Here is a 19,350-nt window from a genome sequence, read left to right on the forward strand (position 1 = left end):
TAATTATGTTACGGTACAAAATTCAATGGGCAAACGGATATTAATAGCAACCGTTAGTTTAAATTCATCATCATCATCATCGTCATCATTGTCATAAAACGGTGCCAGTTCCGTAGAAAAATGATTTAACAAATTTTTGTTCAAAAAGTGAACGTTTTTGACTCAGTTTTACATTTTTTTCTCTTTCATTTTTTTTCCTTTTTTTTTTTTTGTTTTTGTTTTTTAATTACGTTTCATTAGTTTCAAGTTTCCAGTTATCAAACTCAAATCTAACTAATTGACCGTTGCAGTATTATTGCAATCATTGTATAATATATATATATATATACATATTATACTCAATTTACGAAGTTGTTTTTCGATTCAATGTTTCTTTTTTTGCTCATTTTCAAAAACTCTTCCTGCTCTTTTTTGTAAGTTAATAGACTTTAATACGAATTCTTTGTGTTTATACAGTTGTTGACTTTCCTTCTTCTACGCTTGATTCGTTAATATATTTCTTACAGAGATGAAAAATTAGGTATATTGAAGAAATTAAAATGTAGCCGTACTTGCCGGAAAAGACATGGTCTTCTTGCCGAAAACATGAACGAATAATATCGTCAACAATTTTACAGGCATAGTATACTCAGTGTCGCAAGCAAGATTCACTGCTTTTTCACTGATCCGATAAATTATCATAGCACTGAGAAAAAAAAAAAAAAAAGAAAACGAAAGAAAACTCGAAACTGCAAACACCGCGGGCTGATTAACATTTCCACCAGTAATTGCGGTACTTATAGTAATAGATATACAACGCTACCGGTAAACGTGTACATTACATGTAGTTTGCAACTTGGGAGATTGATTTTAAGTTGTTTGGTTTTGCACGTTTTTTTTTTTTTTTTTTCTGTTCACCTGTTTTGTCTTGTATTTTTCACCAGGTTAGGAATAGGATGGGTATGGCAGCGGATAATATCAACATTATTATACCTTATCCCGATGTTTATGTGTGTGTATGTGTTTGTTTTGCATCTTTTGGCTTCTGTAATAATTGTTGTTCAATTTTTTTCTGCTTCAATTTCATTTAACACATGCATTGTTCTTTTTTGTATAGTCAGTTAAATACAATTGTATCAAGAAAAAAAATTTTGTCTCATTTTTTTTTTTTTTGTTTTTTGTTTTTCTTTTTCTTCGTGTAAGCTTTGATCTTACATACGTCTACGGTGCTCGGTTGACTTCGCGGCTACCCTCTGAGGTCTCTTTAACTCTCTTCCTCTTTGTATTTCGCCCTGCATGCATATTTCGCAAGCTTCATTACCAGACCTACTAGCAGCGCCTACAATTAATCGTGCCTTCAAACATTAATAATAATGTCAATCAGTGAAAATCGAATTACTAGGTAAAATATCATACTCGACGAATACGCGAGGAGCGCTCCTAGTTTAGAATGTCGAAGCTTTTTGGTAACCGCGGGTTCTTCATAAATTCCAGCACTCTCTAGATATTAACTTCGATTATTATTATTAATTTTTTTATGATTATTTTTTTCTTATTTTCTGTTTTTTTTCCTCACATTTTTCATCACCTTATTATTATTCTTCTCTTTCTTCTTCTTCTTCTTGTTCTTCTCGCAAATAATTATTAATACACAAACAAAGATATTATGCACATCACAAGGACTCAACGGGCTGTGTATATAACAAACGACGACACTAACACAAAACGTATCTTTTTTTTTTGTTTTTTTTAACAAATCTTTCGTGGGGGTATTTCCTCTTATTTTTCATTCTTACACAGCAATGTGTTCCAAACAATATTCGCATATACTGACGCTTTAAACGTGGTGTATATGTATATTCAGGATCATGAAGTACGTCGATATTATTTTCTACAATGCGGATTGAACGAGATCGAATCTTTGCAAGCGGCAACTTTATACAACACGACAATGGATTTAATAAGGAAAAAATAGTACGAGGCAAAGATAAAATACTACCCTGGTGACTCTTGATTCGTCAATGATTTTTCCAACCAATAACTTCTTTCCCCTACTTAAAATGATTTTGTTGATTGGATGAAACAACGAACGTGACTCGTACGAGAACTTGAGAATTGAAAAATAAAATAATATTACACACAATCTTACAATTATCAGTAGAAATGATACACTTTATTGTTTTATCTTGTTTCCACTTTTTTTCCATCACTTCATCGCAATGTACAAATAAAAATTTTGAAACAAAGAATCTCGGTATAAAGATTGATAAAAGAACAAAAAAAATTCGCGTATAGGAGGTAATTGAAATATTCGATCCAGAGGAAAAACAAGATGTAAATTCTTCCATTTTTCTTTCTTACTTCTTTCTCATAATAATCGTTTAAACTCCTGTCTTTCCGTGAAAACTTTTTGCATGCGTCGATGCCAGTGATTGTTATATGTACATTGAGGGGGAAAACAAAAAAAAAAAAAAAAACTTAGAAATTTCATTTGCATTTGCTAGTTAGTAATAAATTGTTACACATTTTCAAGTACAACCCACTAGGGGTAATCATTATCGTTATTGATTTTATTTTATTTTTTTTATTGCTGTAAAGAGTTGTAAAAACATGATTTAACAGTTTTCGTTAATTGTTTACTTTTTAGGCAACAATCGCAAAGTTGAAAACTACGCATATTGACGCAAGTGGAAGAAAAATTTACTTAATTTACAAATTATCGTCACATTCACGTTTCGTAATAATTTTAGATTAAATGTGTGGAGGTTTAGTGAGTGTGTTAAAATTAATAATTTTTCAACTTATCATTTCTTCTTCTAATTGTAACCGATCGATCGATCATCATCAGCGATATAATGCCACATAGTGTATGTATGAATGTGATGTGTGTTTCAGATCACAGAAAGAGGAAGGGGTGGAAAAAAAAAACTAATACAATTATTATCAAACTAATTCATTAGTCATATAAGTCACACGTAGAACTTGGTCCAATGCGTCCGCGAAAAAAAAAAACGTAAAAACAAATCAGGAGAAAAATAATTCCGTGATAACTTGCGAAGCAACAGAATAAAACTTAGAAAAATAACCATGAAAAAAAAAAACCAAAATTATAATTTCATCACATACATGACCAGACAGATATATACGTATATATACATACACATATATACATATATATACCGTGTCCGCAAAATCTTTTATCCTCCTCCAATATTTCAATCAAGTTTAATTCATTTTTGAATTAAAAATGGTATAACTATATTGTTAAGATCGTTATTTGATTATTTCTTTTATTATCGTCATCATCTCAAGTCTTACCGCGCGATTTGACTAAAAATTAACTTGTTATTTCTTCCTCGTTCTTTCTTTTCATCATGCAGTTAACAATTGTACTCGATTAATTTTCTTAGTGAGAAGAAAAGAAATTCATCCCAATTATTCTTCTCTTACGAGGCTGCATGATTAAAAAAATTCAATTCATTAGCTTCTACCCGCAGTTAGGTAGCAATAGTAGTAGTAGTAGTAGTAGTAGTAGTAGTAGTAGTAGTGGTGGTAGTAGTAGTGGTAGTAGTAGTAGCAGTAATAGTATAGTTGGTATATAAATTTTCGCGTAAAGATACAACATGTGTGAAACGCGACGCGAGAGACTTTGTTTGTTGGAAAAAAGAAAAATTGTTTTCATTAATGTTGTCGTTAATTCGATCTCATGACGAAAAAAAGACAAATTGAAATTCTTATACACAAGATATATCAACCACCGCTTGAAATCACTGAATGGTGAAACTGCACGAAATATTATATGTTTTGACCAAGTTACACAGTTTGTTGATCTACGAACCTCGCGTTGAGCCCTGACTTAAAATTCTTTCAGTTAGTTGTGAAAAAGGTACGTAAAATAGAATACAAATGGCAATAAGTTGATATTTAGCAAAACAATTTTCCTACAACGCATTTAATAATAATAATAGTTCTTCTTCTTCTTTTTCTACTTCTTCTTCTTCCTCTCCCTTCTTCTTAATATTACGATGATGTTCGACATCTCCGCTGTGGTTAGATATTCGTATACAATATTTGTGTGATGAAAAACTAAACGGTTATTATAATTACTTAATTGCGCCTTGGGCCCCATCTGTAATACCGCGGTATAAGAATGGTTCCTATATTCAGTAGATATAAATTCGTAGTGTGTTGTTGGTTTACTGTTACTGTTATTGTTATTTTAACTCGTGAGGGGTGGGAGATTTCTTTTCTTTCATTCTTTTTTTTTTTTTTTTTTTTTTTGTGTATTTGTATTATTTTTTTTTTTTGTATTTTTTCAATAATTGTTATAGTATGTTGTTGTTGGTTGTTGTTGCTGTTGCCGCTGCTGCTGCTGCTACTTCTGATGTTTAGCATGATTACTGCCGCTGCACGTTCTACGCGCGATTTACTTCCGTTTGTTGCTATTATTATTTTAGTTTCATTTTGTTATAGCTGATGTTGGTGTTGTTAAGATTTAGAATTAAATATTTTTTAAATCGCGATCACGTCGGATCAAAATGACGCAAGTTCTTCGGAAGATACAGCGGCAATCTTTTCTCTTAAGCAGTGCTTTCGGTGGTGGTGTTCTGCACTGGTTGACTTTCCTGAAAATTGAATAAGAAAAACGAAATCGAAATAAATAACCAGTAAACAATGATCTTCTTAACAATGTAACGCGAAAAGATCAATCTTTCATCACTCGCACAAAGTTTCTTCCCCCCCTCCGTTTTACATCATTTCCGTGTGTTATATACGCATTATACGAGAAGGCAAGGGTGTGCAAACTACTGCGAGAAGCAAATAAAGTTAAGCTGTAAAATAGTTCTTCTCAAAATGAGAGTATAGAAGAGTCTAATTATACACATATATCTATAATACAGAAAGCAGAAAGATATCGCGTGTTTGACTTCATAGTTCAAGTTCAACGAAAAGAGGATTCGATTTTATCAACATAATAAATGAATACGATCAATTTTATGCGTATGGATGAAAATTGAAGGAACAGAAGTAAATTCATGATTTGCTTTTAGAGGAATTCCTGAATGCTATCAAAAGTCTTACGATATTTGTAAGAACAATAAGTATAATTTTCAGCGTAGTGACTTGATGGTAACATTCTACAAATGTGATACGAGTATATCGTACAGTGTATAGGTAAAGTTGAGAGTGAAAAAATTAAAAAAAAAATGAAAAAAAAAAACAAAAGTAATGGGTGGAAAAAGAACTTGATATAAATAAAGAGAAAAACGAATAGTGAAATTACCTGTGGAGCGGGGGCAGGTGCAGGTGCATCCTTAGGTGCATCCGGCTTTTGCTCCGACTGAAAATAGTACAAAGAAAAAAAATACATGCAATAGTACTGCTGTGCGTGTACGTGTAAAGCGACTACGAAAGAGCGCTAATAATAATACTAATAACAATAACAATAGTAATAACTTAAGGAAACTAAATTTTGTAAATGAGAAACAATGATATTTCAAACAAACAACGAGAGCTATAATTTTATGAAGAACACAATGGCCTAGCGATAAAACAATTATATACCAACTAAGAAATTACACTACCCTCAATAATATTACCATCTAAGATGATACGTTGAAACTCTAAAGCGGTAGGGGAGTAACGGCAATGAAATTTTATCAAATTTTAAGTAACACATATTTTAAATGGGTTGAAATGAAAAAAAAAAAGAAAAATTGAAAATTGAAAATAAAAAAGGAAGTTAAAAAAAAAAAAAAAAAACATTATTCATAGATACTTTCAGAGAATTATATGGGACCTTAATGATGATAGTAACAATAGTGTAATGGCATTGTCAATTTGCTTGCAAGCTGTAGATTTTCTAAATTCTAAACAGCAGCGTGGGTACAATATACCTATAAAAATGTGTCGGGGGAATATGGCGAAAACTTAGCAGCAAAATTAGACGAGCCGCATATGGGAGACGAGCTTTGATGCACTGCAAGATACACATGTAATGCGATGCTTGGAGAGGCAGAGATAGATACACGTTATTATTAACTTAAATGCAGGGATTCGCGATTCTAGTCGACGTGTTTTTTTCGACACGTACGTCACTTCCAGCTTCGAGGTTTCTCCCCTTCTGATCAAGGGTCAATCATTCTTTAATCAATAATTTCTGAGGGATGTGGGAAAATTGTCGCCAGCCAACCACGCTTACCTCGGTTTAAAAACAAATTTGTTCACATCTTGACTATTACGATATTCATTGCGAAATGAATTTTTTTGTATTTACTTTGCAATTTGTTACAAGTTGGCAAAAATTTTGAATGAAAAAATTGACGCGAGAACTGAACCTGTACTCTTGTCTTTTCTTCGTTCATTTGTCGCAGAGAATTTACCTGAACTTGTTGAATTGAACAGCGTTACAGTTATAATATTTATTTTCAAAGTATCCGAAATAGATTTTATGATATTTCAGTAGAATAAAAATCATTTCTTCAACTGTTGATAGCTTTTTTCTCTTTTTTTTTTTTTACATCGATGTTTCAACAATTATTTTCGACAAGCTTTGCAATTACCAAAACTGATTTTTTCTAAAATAATATGTAGAAATATGTTTATTTCAAAATTGCAAAAGAATAAAGTACAGAATCACAAGGATGTAGATGGAATTATTCAGACCGCGGACTGATATTTCGAAATGACTATTTTTTCAGGTTCTTTCCAATTTGTTTCCGTTACCATTATACGAATATAAACCATCGAATATTCGCGATTTCTAGTCAAAGTAAACTAATAAATATAAGCGAATGGAAATTTAGACCGATTTCGAAGGAACAACAGATTTTGCAACGTTTGAGTATGCTTGAAATTTTATTTATAAGAAATTTACTGAATTTGAAACGTTCCTAAAGTTACACAACAACTTTTCCCACATAAAAATTGCATCTTTGAGTTTTCTGTCTAATATAAATAATTCGATGGACGAAAAAAAAAAAAAAAAGGTAATTTTATTCTTCCTCAATTTGATATTTCAGTTTTTGGCTTCGAGCCGATCAAAGTTCGTTAAACCAAAGTCGGAGGTTGGCTTGCGATAGGGTTACGGAAGCAATGTAGCAGAGGTTGAACGAGGGATTTGCAGGTAGGTTGGATCTGTTAGTACCTTGACAGGCTTGTCGCCGCCCTCAGAGAGGGTCTTGGCTGTAGCTTGTGCATGAGGAGGATCAGCAGGTTTGTTAGCCGCGGGCTGGAGGTTCTCTTTGTTGGCGCCCTGGAGATGGGTATTCGGACGTGGTTGGCGGGGAACACGACGCCTGTAGCGGGGGCGGAGGGGCCGCTGCGAGCCGCCTGCACCCTGCAGGCCCCCCTCACCGGCACCCTCCTCGTCATCGCTTACCTGACAATTGACAGCGCAATTTCGTCTATGCCAGTCACATTCCCAGTCTCGCATTAAAACTACCGCCTACTACGTTTGCCACATCCTTACTACACCTTTCACCCATCGGTTGTTTTTCTCACAAATAAGGCTGTACAGTTCGTCAACTAATCGTAGACTTCGATTCAACCTTTTAGTACAATTATTCGAGTAATCATGACTTCGATTCATTATTTGGCCAATTATTCGATTAATCGTAACTTCGATTCGTTGTTTTGTCCAATTATTCGATTAATCGTAACTTCGATCCGTTGTTTTCTCCAATAATTCGATTAATCGAAGAATTTGATTCGTTGTTTTGTCCAAAAATTCGATTAATCGAAGAATTTGATGCGTTGTTTTGTCCAAAAATTCGACTAATCGAAGAATTTGATTCGTTGGTTTATCCAATTGCATATTCGATTAATCGTAACTTCGATTCGTTGTTTTGTCCAATTATTCGATTAATCGTAACTTCGATCCATTGTTTTGTCCAATAATTCGATTAATCGAAGAATTTGATTCGTTGTTTTGTCCAAAAATTCGATTAATCGAAAAATTTGATGCGTTGTTTTGTCCAAAAATTCGACTAATCGAAGAATTTGATTCGTTGGTTTATCCAATTACCTATTCGATTAATCGTAACTTAGATTCATTGTTGATTTGTCCAATAAATCGATTAGTTCGAGAAAGAAATACGATTAATCGAAGTCTGTGAATACTTAACAAAACGATTAATTAAAGTCTACAAATAACTGGGAAAACGGTGAATCGAAGAATACGAATAACTGTAAAAACGATTAATGCAAGTCTACGATTATTTGAAAAAAATAGAAATCGAAATCTACGATGAACTGATTATTCGTAAAGCTTTATACAGTCAGTGGCAAAAAAAAATAAATAAATTGATAAAAATATCCCCAACCACGCAATATTTGATATGATTATAAACGATTCTTGCAAAAATAATCCTGAATGATTTAAAGACAAAAAAAAAACACGGGATTTTCCTCACCTAGATGTATTCCAAATGGGAATATGACTATCATTGTACCCTGTATGTGTAATAAATAAATTTAAGTTTTACAGTTCTTCGGATTAAAAAAAAAAAAGACAAGGCATGAGAGATCCCGATTACGAATTCCGATTTAAGAACTGCTGATTCATCTTTTTTGTACATCCATTCAAGACTCGAGGTGATTTTTTTTTACCCAAAGCTGTCAACCTTTTCTATGTAAGTAAAATATCGCATTACGTGTGCAAATTTCTTAAATTACGATACATACAAATCTATATAATAAAAATAAACTCGATACTTGTGCTCGAGTCGAACGACGATGAATTTTACTGCAAATTGAATTATAGAATTGAGAGAATCTCCATTTTTCTCTTTTTCTACGTTGATTTAACCGCTTATAATCCGACAGTAAAAGCAACAAACTAAGACACAAAGTTTAAATTATTTCGCAGGTACGAGTAGATGTGTAAATTGTGCATAATAATAAAATACAGTAATAAACAATCGATTGTTTCCGAATTTCAAAAGTTAATAGGAATAAGTAAATAAATATCTAAACGAGTAAATTATGAGGGATATATATTAGAAAAGTAATCATTGTTTTATATATAAGTGTACGAAAGGACGAACAATACTGACATTAAAACTCTGATAATAATGCAGGCTTCTACGAGTTAGCGAGCCAAATTTGTTGTAGTATATAGACAGGTGTTGTTAAAATCGGTACAACACATCAAACACTAGTGTTCAATTGATGAATATGCAGAGAAAAATATAATCGGCTAGTCCAGTTTACTTTGAAAACTGATGAAAAAAATGTTCTTGTAATTTTCTTTTTTTAGCAAGTTAATTTATTTGCATAAAATTATTCGATTTTGCATGTTGTATATTGCATATTATTTCAATTTCTCGACGGATAATTTTTGTCTGCATATTTACATATTTATTCACGGCTTGTAATTTATACTATCATGTAATCAAAAACTATAGGCGCAATTTATATTATTGATAAATGCACTATTTGCATATTGGAATATAGCGACATCTATATGTATGTACATGTACGAGGATTAAATAATAAAAGGAAACGCAAACCCGTTGAAATCAGCATTCAAAAAAAAAGACCGCTAAAGATTCAAAGTTGTATAACACATGAACCAGCATTCCAAGTACGAATCAAACGCAAAAATGAAGAGTAAATAAATTATCTAAATAATTACTAACCAGTCGAATAACTAACTGAAGGAGTGAATAGATGAAAAATGATGAATTTCATGCCAACGCAAATTTGATCGACTACGTATAATTTGGAGTTGTACTGTTAAAAATCAATACTTTCTTGGCAATTTTATACCGAGATGGACGAACGTCGAGTGTTTTTCGCAAATTGTTACCTTCATAATTCATGGTGATTCTTCCGGAAATTCTAAAAACAAAAGTCTAAAATTACGAACAAAGACTTCGATATAGATTTTTCGTCATCATCTTCTGAACAAAACGACACACCAGAGACTGAAATTTAATGAATATAAGTACACCGGATTTGTCACCGTTTCGAAAATGATTTGAAATGAAAACTAGTTATCCAAGCTCTTGTTCGTAAATTTGTTTAATTTTTTGAAAGTTCTGTTTTCTTTCACTTTCAATTTCAGAAATATCACCATACTTTACGAATTCATAGATTTACCAAACACCGAACGTACGACGATCATCCCGTAGTAAAATTGTCCAAATATTAAATTAAGACCAACAAGCTACAGAGACCTGTACAAATGAAACACAACGATACGAATCAAACAACGTGAAAAAAAGAAAGTTAAAAATCATATACTAAAAAAATTGTAATCAAACCCGAGACGATCGTTCAATATCGACGGCATGAAACACGCCCAGTAGAACTAACAAAACGATGCGTGATTCGAGATGGTGTGAAAGAGTATGCGGTAAAAGTAACCAACGACATTAAAATGTACACTTGGAGACAATGAATCTGAGACGGCTAATTTTTTACACTAGACAGTTATGTTGGCAACACGGAGAAACCTAAAGCGCCACTGTCGGCCGAGCGGGAAACTAACTCAATCTCAATAAACATAATATAACCCATGACCGTTAAATCTAACCTTAATCTAACTTGTTAGATTGACAAGTCATCATCCCCGCGGTATTTTGAGGTTAGATTCGACGGTCACGGGTTATGTTACGTTTATTGAGATTGAGTTAGTTTCCCGCTCGGCCGACAGTGGCGCTGTAGATTTCTCCGTGTTGCCAACATAACTGTCTAGTGTAAAAAATTAGCCGTCTCAGATTCATTGTCCCCAAGTGTACCTCGCTATCGTAATAGAGTAACGAGTAATAAAAGAAGTAGCGATCTCTTCTTACCTGGCCATCCTGGCTCCTTGGACGCCTGGGGGGACCTCCTCCCCTGCCGCCGCGGTAATTGCGACGGAAGAATCGTCGGGGAGCTCCACCGCGTCCTCGTCCTCCTCCCCCACCGCGTGGCACGTTGCCTTCGGCGAGTCCCTCGCCGCCCTGCTCGCCTCCCTCACCGGCGTCCTCGCCTCCCTCGCCCTGGTGCTGGTGGCCTCCGGGACCGGAGCGACGCGGCCCTCGGTAATATCCGTCGAATCGACGCCTTGGCCTGTATCGGCGCTGCTGCTGCTGCCCTCCTCCTTCCCCGGCGCTAACGTCGTCCTGGGGCTTCCCGCCCTCGCCCGACTCGTAGCCTTCCTGACCCTCGCGTGGCCTGCGCGGCGGCCTCGCGCCACCTCGACGAGGGTAGAACCACTGACGGTATCCTCGTCGCTTGTCGGCCGCGTAGGGCGAGCCCTTGACCGCCTCTCCTTCCGGCCCAGTCACGTTCGCCGCCTCGTTGCCCTTCTCCCCGATCACCACGTCGAACTCGACCACTTCCCCGTCCCCCACGCTGCGTACAGCCTTTTTCGGATTGTTCTTTACGATGGCCGACTATAAGTATAGGGAGAAAAAAAGAAATATGCCGGTTAGTTCGAGATTAATAGAGTAATAATTTTGAATGTTAAAATAATTGAACGTCATCGGGCTCAAGTTTGAAACGTTACTGTAATGATGCATTTTTTGAAAAAGTTTGGTCGTTATTTTGCAACTTTGGGATTACTTGAAATTTAGTAAACTTTTAATGTCAGCGTCAACAAACTCAGATATTGTCAATTCACCCCTTCTTCGGGTATTCTAAAGGTACAAAATCGTAGTTATTGTTTCAACGTTTCTATACATTAAAGTTACTAACTTCAGCCTCGTTGAATGCCGGGTGTCTGGCTATTCAAACAAGGTAGTAATTTTTACTGTGAGAACAATCAAGGGTACAAAAGGTTATCCAAATTTAATCGTAATACTTGATATCCTTTTTTTTCTCGTCAAAAAAACACAGATAAATTAAAAAAAAAAAAGAAACAATTAGCAAGACAACTTACTTGATGGACAAATACATCCTCCTTGGTGTCATTCCTGTAACATACAAAATTGCATTCTAAGATTGGTAACATATTGATATACACGTTTAATACATAGGTCTGATAACAAAAGGAGTTTTTTGATTGGGAAAAAATTTTAAAAACTAAAACGTTGACTGCCAACTACGAGGATAATTGTAACATGTTTTTTCTTAAGCTTTTTTTATTATTACTATGTACTATTATTTAAAGTTTTAAATAATATAACATGATTAAATCAAATTGGCTCTTTAGACCGGAATCGTGAAAAATTCCGTGGCCGTCAACGTGTTATAAAAACTATTTTGATAAATTAATGTATCTATCGTTTTGAAGAATTTTAAAGCGGTTTATTGGGGATTATTTATTTATTTATCGTCGACCTGAACACTTTCTTGTATAGATCGACGATAAATAAATAAATAATCCCGAATAAACCGCTTCAAAATTCTTCGAAACAATAGGTATATTAATTTATGAAAATAGTTGACGTCGAACAATTTCAGGCTCGCGTGTAGACGGACGATGATTAACGAATAATACTCATATACTTATGCATATACATATAGTTATATAGTTGCATGTGAAAGAGTACCGTGGTGTAAAAGCCCGAAAGAGAAAAAGAAAGAGGGAGATAGAAAGATAGAAAGAGAGAGAGAGAGAGAGAGAGAGAGAGAGAGAGAGAGAGAGAGAGAGGGAGAGATGGGAGAGAAATGCGCAAGCGCATGCAGACACGTCGATTCGAGTCTATAAAGTTAAACTACACAACCACGGAGAGCAGAGAGCCGGGTAGTAGATGGACAATGTTACAGGAAGAGCAGAGCGTAGATGAGGGCGAGGACGAGAACGGGGAGGAGGAGAAGAAGAAGAAGCGGGTCGTTGAACTTGTACGCCGCCCACGGCAATATCCGACTACGACGACTATGAGGCGAAAAACGTAATAAGAAACGCGCATGAACAAGAAACGAGCGAGCGTTGACGTCGTTCCGAGGAAATTAGTACAGAGGGGTAAGTAAAGACCGGGTGGGAGTGGGGGATGATTTTGATCGATTTACATCTGATTTCTAAGCAATTTATAAATTAATTATTCCAAGTTTATGCAGCTACAGATGATTCGATATAATGGTAAAGTTTAATGTACGGGACTTGTAGGTTTCGATTAATTTCACTGTAATATATGCAGAAAAAAAAAAAAAAATTTGAAGAGACTGAATAAAGGTGAGTCTAATGTAGCTTTGAATTTTGGAATACCTGCAATTGAATTTAATCTATTTTATCGACATATCGTATCCCCCCCCCCCCCCCCTTCTTGTCTAAATTATTCAAACAGATTTACCAGCACTTTTTTTTTTTATCTATAGATAATTATTATAATTACAACTGTTACGGCACAGTATAAAAAATTTTCCAAACTTCTCTGTAACGTATACGATCATTTCTCCACGTGTATACATATAATATAATAATTTATCGTACCTTGCTCTAGTGTGCGGTATAAAAAAAAAATAATAATAACAACAACAATAATAATAATAAAAATTTACTTTCCATCATGTCGTGTATCATAGAATAATAATTTGTTCATTTTTGATCATTTTCAGCAAACTAAAATTCGATTTACAAGGCAAAATGAATTTGAATATGAAAAGAAAAAAAAGAAGAAATAAAAAAAAAAAATGGCTATCAAAATCGATAAAAAATGGAGAGTGCATAAAATTAGCAAAAAAAATTACACTAGCGAAGGTAGAAAAGAAAAAAAGAAAGAAAGAAAAAAAAAAGAGGGGCTCGAGAAGAGATTATAGAACGGTACATTTTTTGGCCGAGTACCAAAACGGGGAAAAAGGGGCCTAGAAATAGAGCGTCGTTCTGGAAGATCTCAAGCGACGGTGACACGTGGCTGTTAGTGCAGCACGCGATAATCTCTTATCGCCTTTGCACACAAACCGCATCGAAATAGGAATCAGTGAAATTGGTTTGTTAAACTTTCATTATCTACAAGTAGGTCGCAGTTTCCGTTGACGTTTTTGACGCAAATTCTTTTTTTTTTTTTATTCGCCGGTTTACCGCAAAATTTTCAAGCCAAGAATTCTTTCTCTCTAAACATTTATCCCTGTTTTTTATCCTTCATTTCTATTTCGATGAGAATAATTGTAAAAAAAAGTGATTTAAACAGATGAAAAAAAAAAAAAAAAAAAAAAAAATCAAAAGTGACAAGATTCGCCAACAAAAATTGTTTAAAAAATTTTCTGCAGACATAAAAATAAAATAAAGTCTGAATTGAATTTTATTACACTCGTTGATTATTTTGCAGATATTGAATTATCTTTAAATACGTAAATACTTCACGTCAAAAAAAAAAAAAAAAATACCGCAGAGACATTTTATATAAACGACCGTTACTCGCGCGTTTTGTTGTAAAAAGCTGCGCGACATCCGTCCGAACCGGAAATGAAGCAAAGAATATTCAGCGCGTGTAAATTTTGCAAAAAAATTTATCGCAGTTAAGAGATATGTATATGAAGGTTATTCACGTGAAAACCGTTCAAAATAATAACACATGTAACACGTATATTTCAGAAATTTTTCATCTTCTCCACCGTAGATTTTTATATAATATTAATCACGAATATTTAACACGCTTGCGATATTCTTTGCTTATTCCTGCAGGCTTATTTATATCCACAGAATGATATCTGACTGTACGATCCTCGCACCTGTTGCGCGTTCTTGCTTCCACCGTTCCATGTTTATACGTATATGTATATAAACGTATACTTGCGTTATACATGTGCGGAAAGGAAAGCGAAAACGTGATGTGTATGCGTAAAAAAAAGAAAAAAAAAAGTGTAAAAACCGGGAAGCATAAATCCGCCTTCGCAATTTTTTATACGTAAAATTAAAGCACGGGGCGTATGCGGATAACTGGTAAATAAATAAATCAGTTCGCTGTTAACGAAACGTTAATTAAACTCACCTGTTGATGAACCCGTAGCCACTCTTCACGTTAAACCACTTCACAGTCCCGGTCACTTTGTTAGCTGAAAATAAATGACAAATAATAATCGTCAGTTCAAATTCTCTTCATCGTGCAGCGTACGGAATAAAAATTAAAAAACGACGGGGGGGGGGGGGGGGGGGGGGGGGATTATACAATTATTTATGAAATTTTTTTTTACAAAATTCACTAATATACTAAAGAATACTCTATTAAAATTGTTTTAAATACGTAAATATATTAATCATTCGTTCATATAGTTTTCATTACGCATAAAATATATAGTGAGGGATCTTATAGCGGTTGCAAATAATAAATAAAAAAAATAAATAAATAAATAAAGACGCGTCCCGACATAAATAATCGGCTGTAACTCGATCATCGCTCGTCAAAATATCTCAATCGTAAAATATTCTTGAAAGTGAAAGATTACACGGCAGTCGGTAGCTTGGTAGTAATTCATATATATACAAACTATTAACGGATGTATAAAAAGAGAAGCTGCTGCTGCTGATACGGTACAGTGCGATATTATTTCATCAGCTATGCCTCGTACATTTTATAATCGCGAGCTCGTACCTGCTTGTTATAAATGGGTATTCATTCGACACCGTGTAAACACAAACGATGTATTGTAATAACAACAATAATAATGGATTAAAAATGAAAAAAGGCGAAACGGACGCGTGCGAATTATATTGTAAAAGGTAGTCAAGTTTTTATTGCCGCTTATTTTAATGTTAGTATTAATATAAGCGGTTTGTGTTTTTTTTTTTTTTTTTTTTGGAATTTTATGATACGTGAAGTGAAAATCGATTGAAAACGTTGATGCCGTAGCATTTGTTAAAATTAGCCAATTTTACATACCGAAAATTTCGCGTACTATATTGTCTGCTAATGGGTATTTATAAACAAACGGACTCGCCGTAACTTTATTTTATACAAAGTTTGAAATTGGGATTGGGACGGAAAAGTACGCATAAGGAGAAATGTTAACTTCTAATCCACGAAAGGTATGTTATTAATAGCGTTTCAAATTCGGGTCATCGCTCGTCTGGAGATTCGATTCTGCATATGCGATATCGAGATACGAAAGAACCAGGAGTGAATAAAGCGATTCGAGATCGTAAACGTGATATTCAGATAAGCTGAGTACTCGGATTAACAAATCATAGGAGACTCGCTACTCAATTACTCTGAACGGCAACAATAAAGATTAGCAAATCGAGACGCTGGTTTGCTACAATGAAATTTTCCCACCAGTTGTAATGAGTTGAAAAGTAAGTGTGAGATCGAGACGATCATTTTTTCAAATTCGATATCTATCCCGGTATTGCTGACGTGATAATTCGCGAACCAACATGCCGAAACGCTGCTGGAAAATTACGGTAATGTTAAACGGTGCGTGACCCGATTGAGGAACCGGGACAGGAAGAAAAAAAAAATTTGTACGAATATACGAATAATCAGCAACAGCGGTGGAGAATAAATATCACATATGCATATGTATATAAATACACAGGCACACGCGAGTTATATAATCGTAATAATTGCTTATCACTCAACGCAGGGCGGAAGATTGTCTAAAAGCTCAACTAGCTTGTTCGTTCTTATCACTTATTACACGTTACAAAGTGTAATATTTTGTAGTTTTGCATTTCTTTAGCAATGCGGTGAGTTGTGCATAACAAGACGATAAACGGGCAATCGGATCGGTGCACCAGTGATCGATGCCCTCGGTTCTAATTGGTACCAAATCAAGACTATCGACATACATACAATAAACGTCTTGGGAAAATTCTCGTTTTTCATACATTTCAAATCATATCCCGTTTCGAACGAATAACGAAAGTTTGACGAATTTGCGATACCTGCGATAGCGACTTGAATATTTCCAATTCAATCGTACTATATTTCCGTAAAATAATTTCACACAACGATTTTCAATATCGCTGTATGGAAAAATATTCACGCATACGCAGATTTTAATACTACGCATAGAGAATATGTCAATCATTATTATTATTGTTGTTATTATTATTAATAATTATTCTCCAAGAATTCTCCTAGAGGAACGATTTGAACGGAAGTGAGAATGGGAAAAGAAACTAAGTGAGTCTCAACGAGTCAGGGAACACCTTAAACTTATTTTAGGGATGATCTCACGTAGCTTCGAATGCAGCAACCATTCGCTTGGGCAGCGTGCTGTTTGGGTGACGCGGTCGGTCAGGAATCGTAGGTATCTTCTATCTCTGCTTGCTTCTTCTATGCCTACTATAATCCATCTATATATATACATACATACACACACACACACACACACACGCACGCACGCACGCACACACGCACGCACGATTGGGTCTCGGTTAGATTATTAAGGCGGAAGTTACTACGAGAAATCGTCAAGCCGCATACAATAACGAAAATTTACCGACAGCAGAATAAAATATTTCACACTCGATATCGCATTTATTTGAATAGCTGTATTGTAACAGCTACGTTGTAATGTCTGGAGATATTTCTCGAATGTGTTAAGAAAAAATTGTAGAGCTACATACACGTGACGAAAAGTCGCACAACACCTGGACGTCGTCGTTTTTACAAGCCTGAGTTTATAATGCTCGAGCTGAGGAGGATTAGGCCGAAGTAAACGCGGACGATTCAAGAATGAAATCAATTATCTAAACCGGATATATATATATATATATATATATATATATATATAAACGGTTTGCAGAAGGCTAGTGTGAGGAAATCGATGATGCAGATGAAACTGCAAGAAGAGAACCAGTTTTTCGTGATTTTCAGACCGGAAGAAGGCGATAGATGCAGAAGATATCCCTCGGACAATAAACGAGGAGCGTTGTGTTTTTGTTTTCTTCTCTTCTCTTCTTTTCTCTCTCTCTCTCTCTCTCTCTGTCTCTCTCGCCCTTCCTCTCGTTGATGCCTGAGCGAAACGAAACCGTGAGAGGAAACGGCAGACAAAAGAAAAAAAAAAAAAAGAAAAAACGAAGCTAAGAAACGGTTCGAACTATCGGCGCGTAACGGACGAGCAAGCAGTCAATGGCAGTTTCTCACTTAAATTAACGATATCGAATAAAAGGTAGGGAAGACAGTTTAGTCGATAATCCGGCGCCCTATACTCGCCGGTGTGATAATACGAACGACATGTGCGTCGCGGCTTAATTACAATCATTTAAGGTTACTAGGTGATCCTTGTACCGACCCCCCCCCCCCCCCCCCCCCCTTGCCGTACACGACGTTCCTTTAAATTAGCCAAGCGTACGCCGAAAGCAGAGTGAAATTTGACCTCTGAACAATCGTCGAGGGTTACGGGATTGAAGAAAGAACAAATCGTAACTGGGGGGGGGAGGGGGGGGGCGGGAGCGATTGCCATTTCCCGCTAAGTAATGCTAGTAGAGCCTCGCTTCTATTTACCAAATTTATTAAGCCTTGAAGAAAGTTTTCGTTAAAATGCTGCGCTGCGGTGGCGGATAAATCGATGAGGTGTTGAGAAAACGAAGATTCTCGTAACGGGCAACGTTTCCGCGGGATAGGGGTTATAGGGGGGGGGGAGGGAGGAAGAGGGAGAGGGGGGGGTTGGGTGATAGAGACGATTCGCTCGCGTTCGCGGCACGCCGGCCACATGGCGAGAAAGGCGAATACGTCTGCTCGGCGCGGGCGCCATTACCCGATGATGACCGTGGTAGGGTGCCGATTCGTATACGAAACGAGACGGAGGGATATTTTTGTTGAGATTTGAAAATTTACTCACCGATGATCTGCTTTTGCTGTACAGCCTTGGGTTGTTCGGGCTGCTTCTCCGGGTCAGCCATTGTGGTGGTGTTAGGTGTTAAACGACACGCCGCTGCCGAACCTAGGTGTTCCCGTCCTTCTAGTTGTACTGTTGGTTCCCTTCTAATGTTCCCAACATGGCTGCGGCTCCAAGCAACCGGGCAAACATTCTTCCGATCTAACGCGACTCCTCATTGGCTATCCCAGCCGGCGCTCGCCAGGGTCAACCAATCACCGTCAGAGTTACTTCGGCCAGCACACGCGCCACTCACTGGCTTTGATATCGTCGTCACGAACCCCGCCGGCAGCCGGCCGAAAACGATGAGCGCGTCGAGCGTGGCGACGAACGGACGAATCGAGCCTCTTTCCTGCGCTGCCTGTTTCGCTCTTCCGACGATCCGCGTCGGTGCCGCGTGTCGCTGCTTTTCGACCGATGGGTCAAATTCACCTTGCGGAATAATGCAGGAATTAATTTCGTCGATGCCTTCAACCCCCTTTTTCCCGTCCTTATTTTTTACCGCTGATGCGTACTCTGGCCAAATCGATATATCGCGTGTACCTGTGTTTTTCTCGCAAACGCGTTTTGTTTTCCGAGACTCCCCGCGTTTAATTCGGACTCGTAAACAACTCGCGTCGTTACAAGACCCGGTGAATAGAACTTTACCGCTTGTTGACTGGACGTCAACACGTTGGG

At 36.2% G+C, this 19,350-nt stretch overlaps 1 protein-coding gene across 3 annotated transcripts; it reads right to left on the reverse strand.

The window, feature by feature from the left end:
• Positions 1-1,078: 1,078 nt before the first annotated feature.
• yps (ypsilon schachtel) lies at positions 1,079-18,839 on the reverse strand. Of its 3 annotated transcripts, XM_069135603.1 has the most exons (7): positions 18,637-18,838; positions 14,841-14,904; positions 11,849-11,882; positions 10,779-11,363; positions 7,127-7,360; positions 5,264-5,320; positions 1,079-4,604 (listed from the first exon to the last, which is right to left on the reverse strand). In XM_069135603.1, the coding sequence occupies exons 1-7, from the start codon at positions 18,695-18,697 to the stop codon at positions 4,560-4,562; spliced, it is 1,080 nt and encodes a 359-aa protein (XP_068991704.1). In that variant the 5' UTR covers positions 18,698-18,838; the 3' UTR covers positions 1,079-4,559. The 3 variants fall into 3 exon arrangements, with proteins under 3 accessions (XP_068991704.1, XP_068991705.1, XP_046479367.1); XM_069135604.1 differs by lacking the exon at positions 5,264-5,320 and having other exon boundaries at positions 18,637-18,839; XM_046623411.2 differs by lacking the exon at positions 7,127-7,360 and having other exon boundaries at positions 18,637-18,802.
• Between the last annotated feature and the right edge of the window lie 511 nt (positions 18,840-19,350).

The sequence above is a fragment of the Neodiprion pinetum genome, chromosome 4 (genome assembly GCF_021155775.2).
Source record: "Neodiprion pinetum isolate iyNeoPine1 chromosome 4, iyNeoPine1.2, whole genome shotgun sequence".
Classification (NCBI taxonomy): domain Eukaryota; kingdom Metazoa; phylum Arthropoda; class Insecta; order Hymenoptera; family Diprionidae; genus Neodiprion; species Neodiprion pinetum.

Coding starts and splice junctions, on each gene's coding strand:
- yps (XM_069135603.1), bottom strand. CDS start 18,697: ATGGCTGACCCGGAGAAGCAGCCCGAACAACCCAAGGCTGTACAGCAA. Junction 11,883..14,840: donor GGCTACGGGTTCATCAACAG/GTGAGTTTAATT, acceptor TGTATGTTACAG/GAATGACACCAAGGAGGATG. Junction 4,605..5,263: donor CACCTGCCCCCGCTCCACAG/GTAATTTCACTA, acceptor TTCAATTTTCAG/GAAAGTCAACCAGTGCAGAA.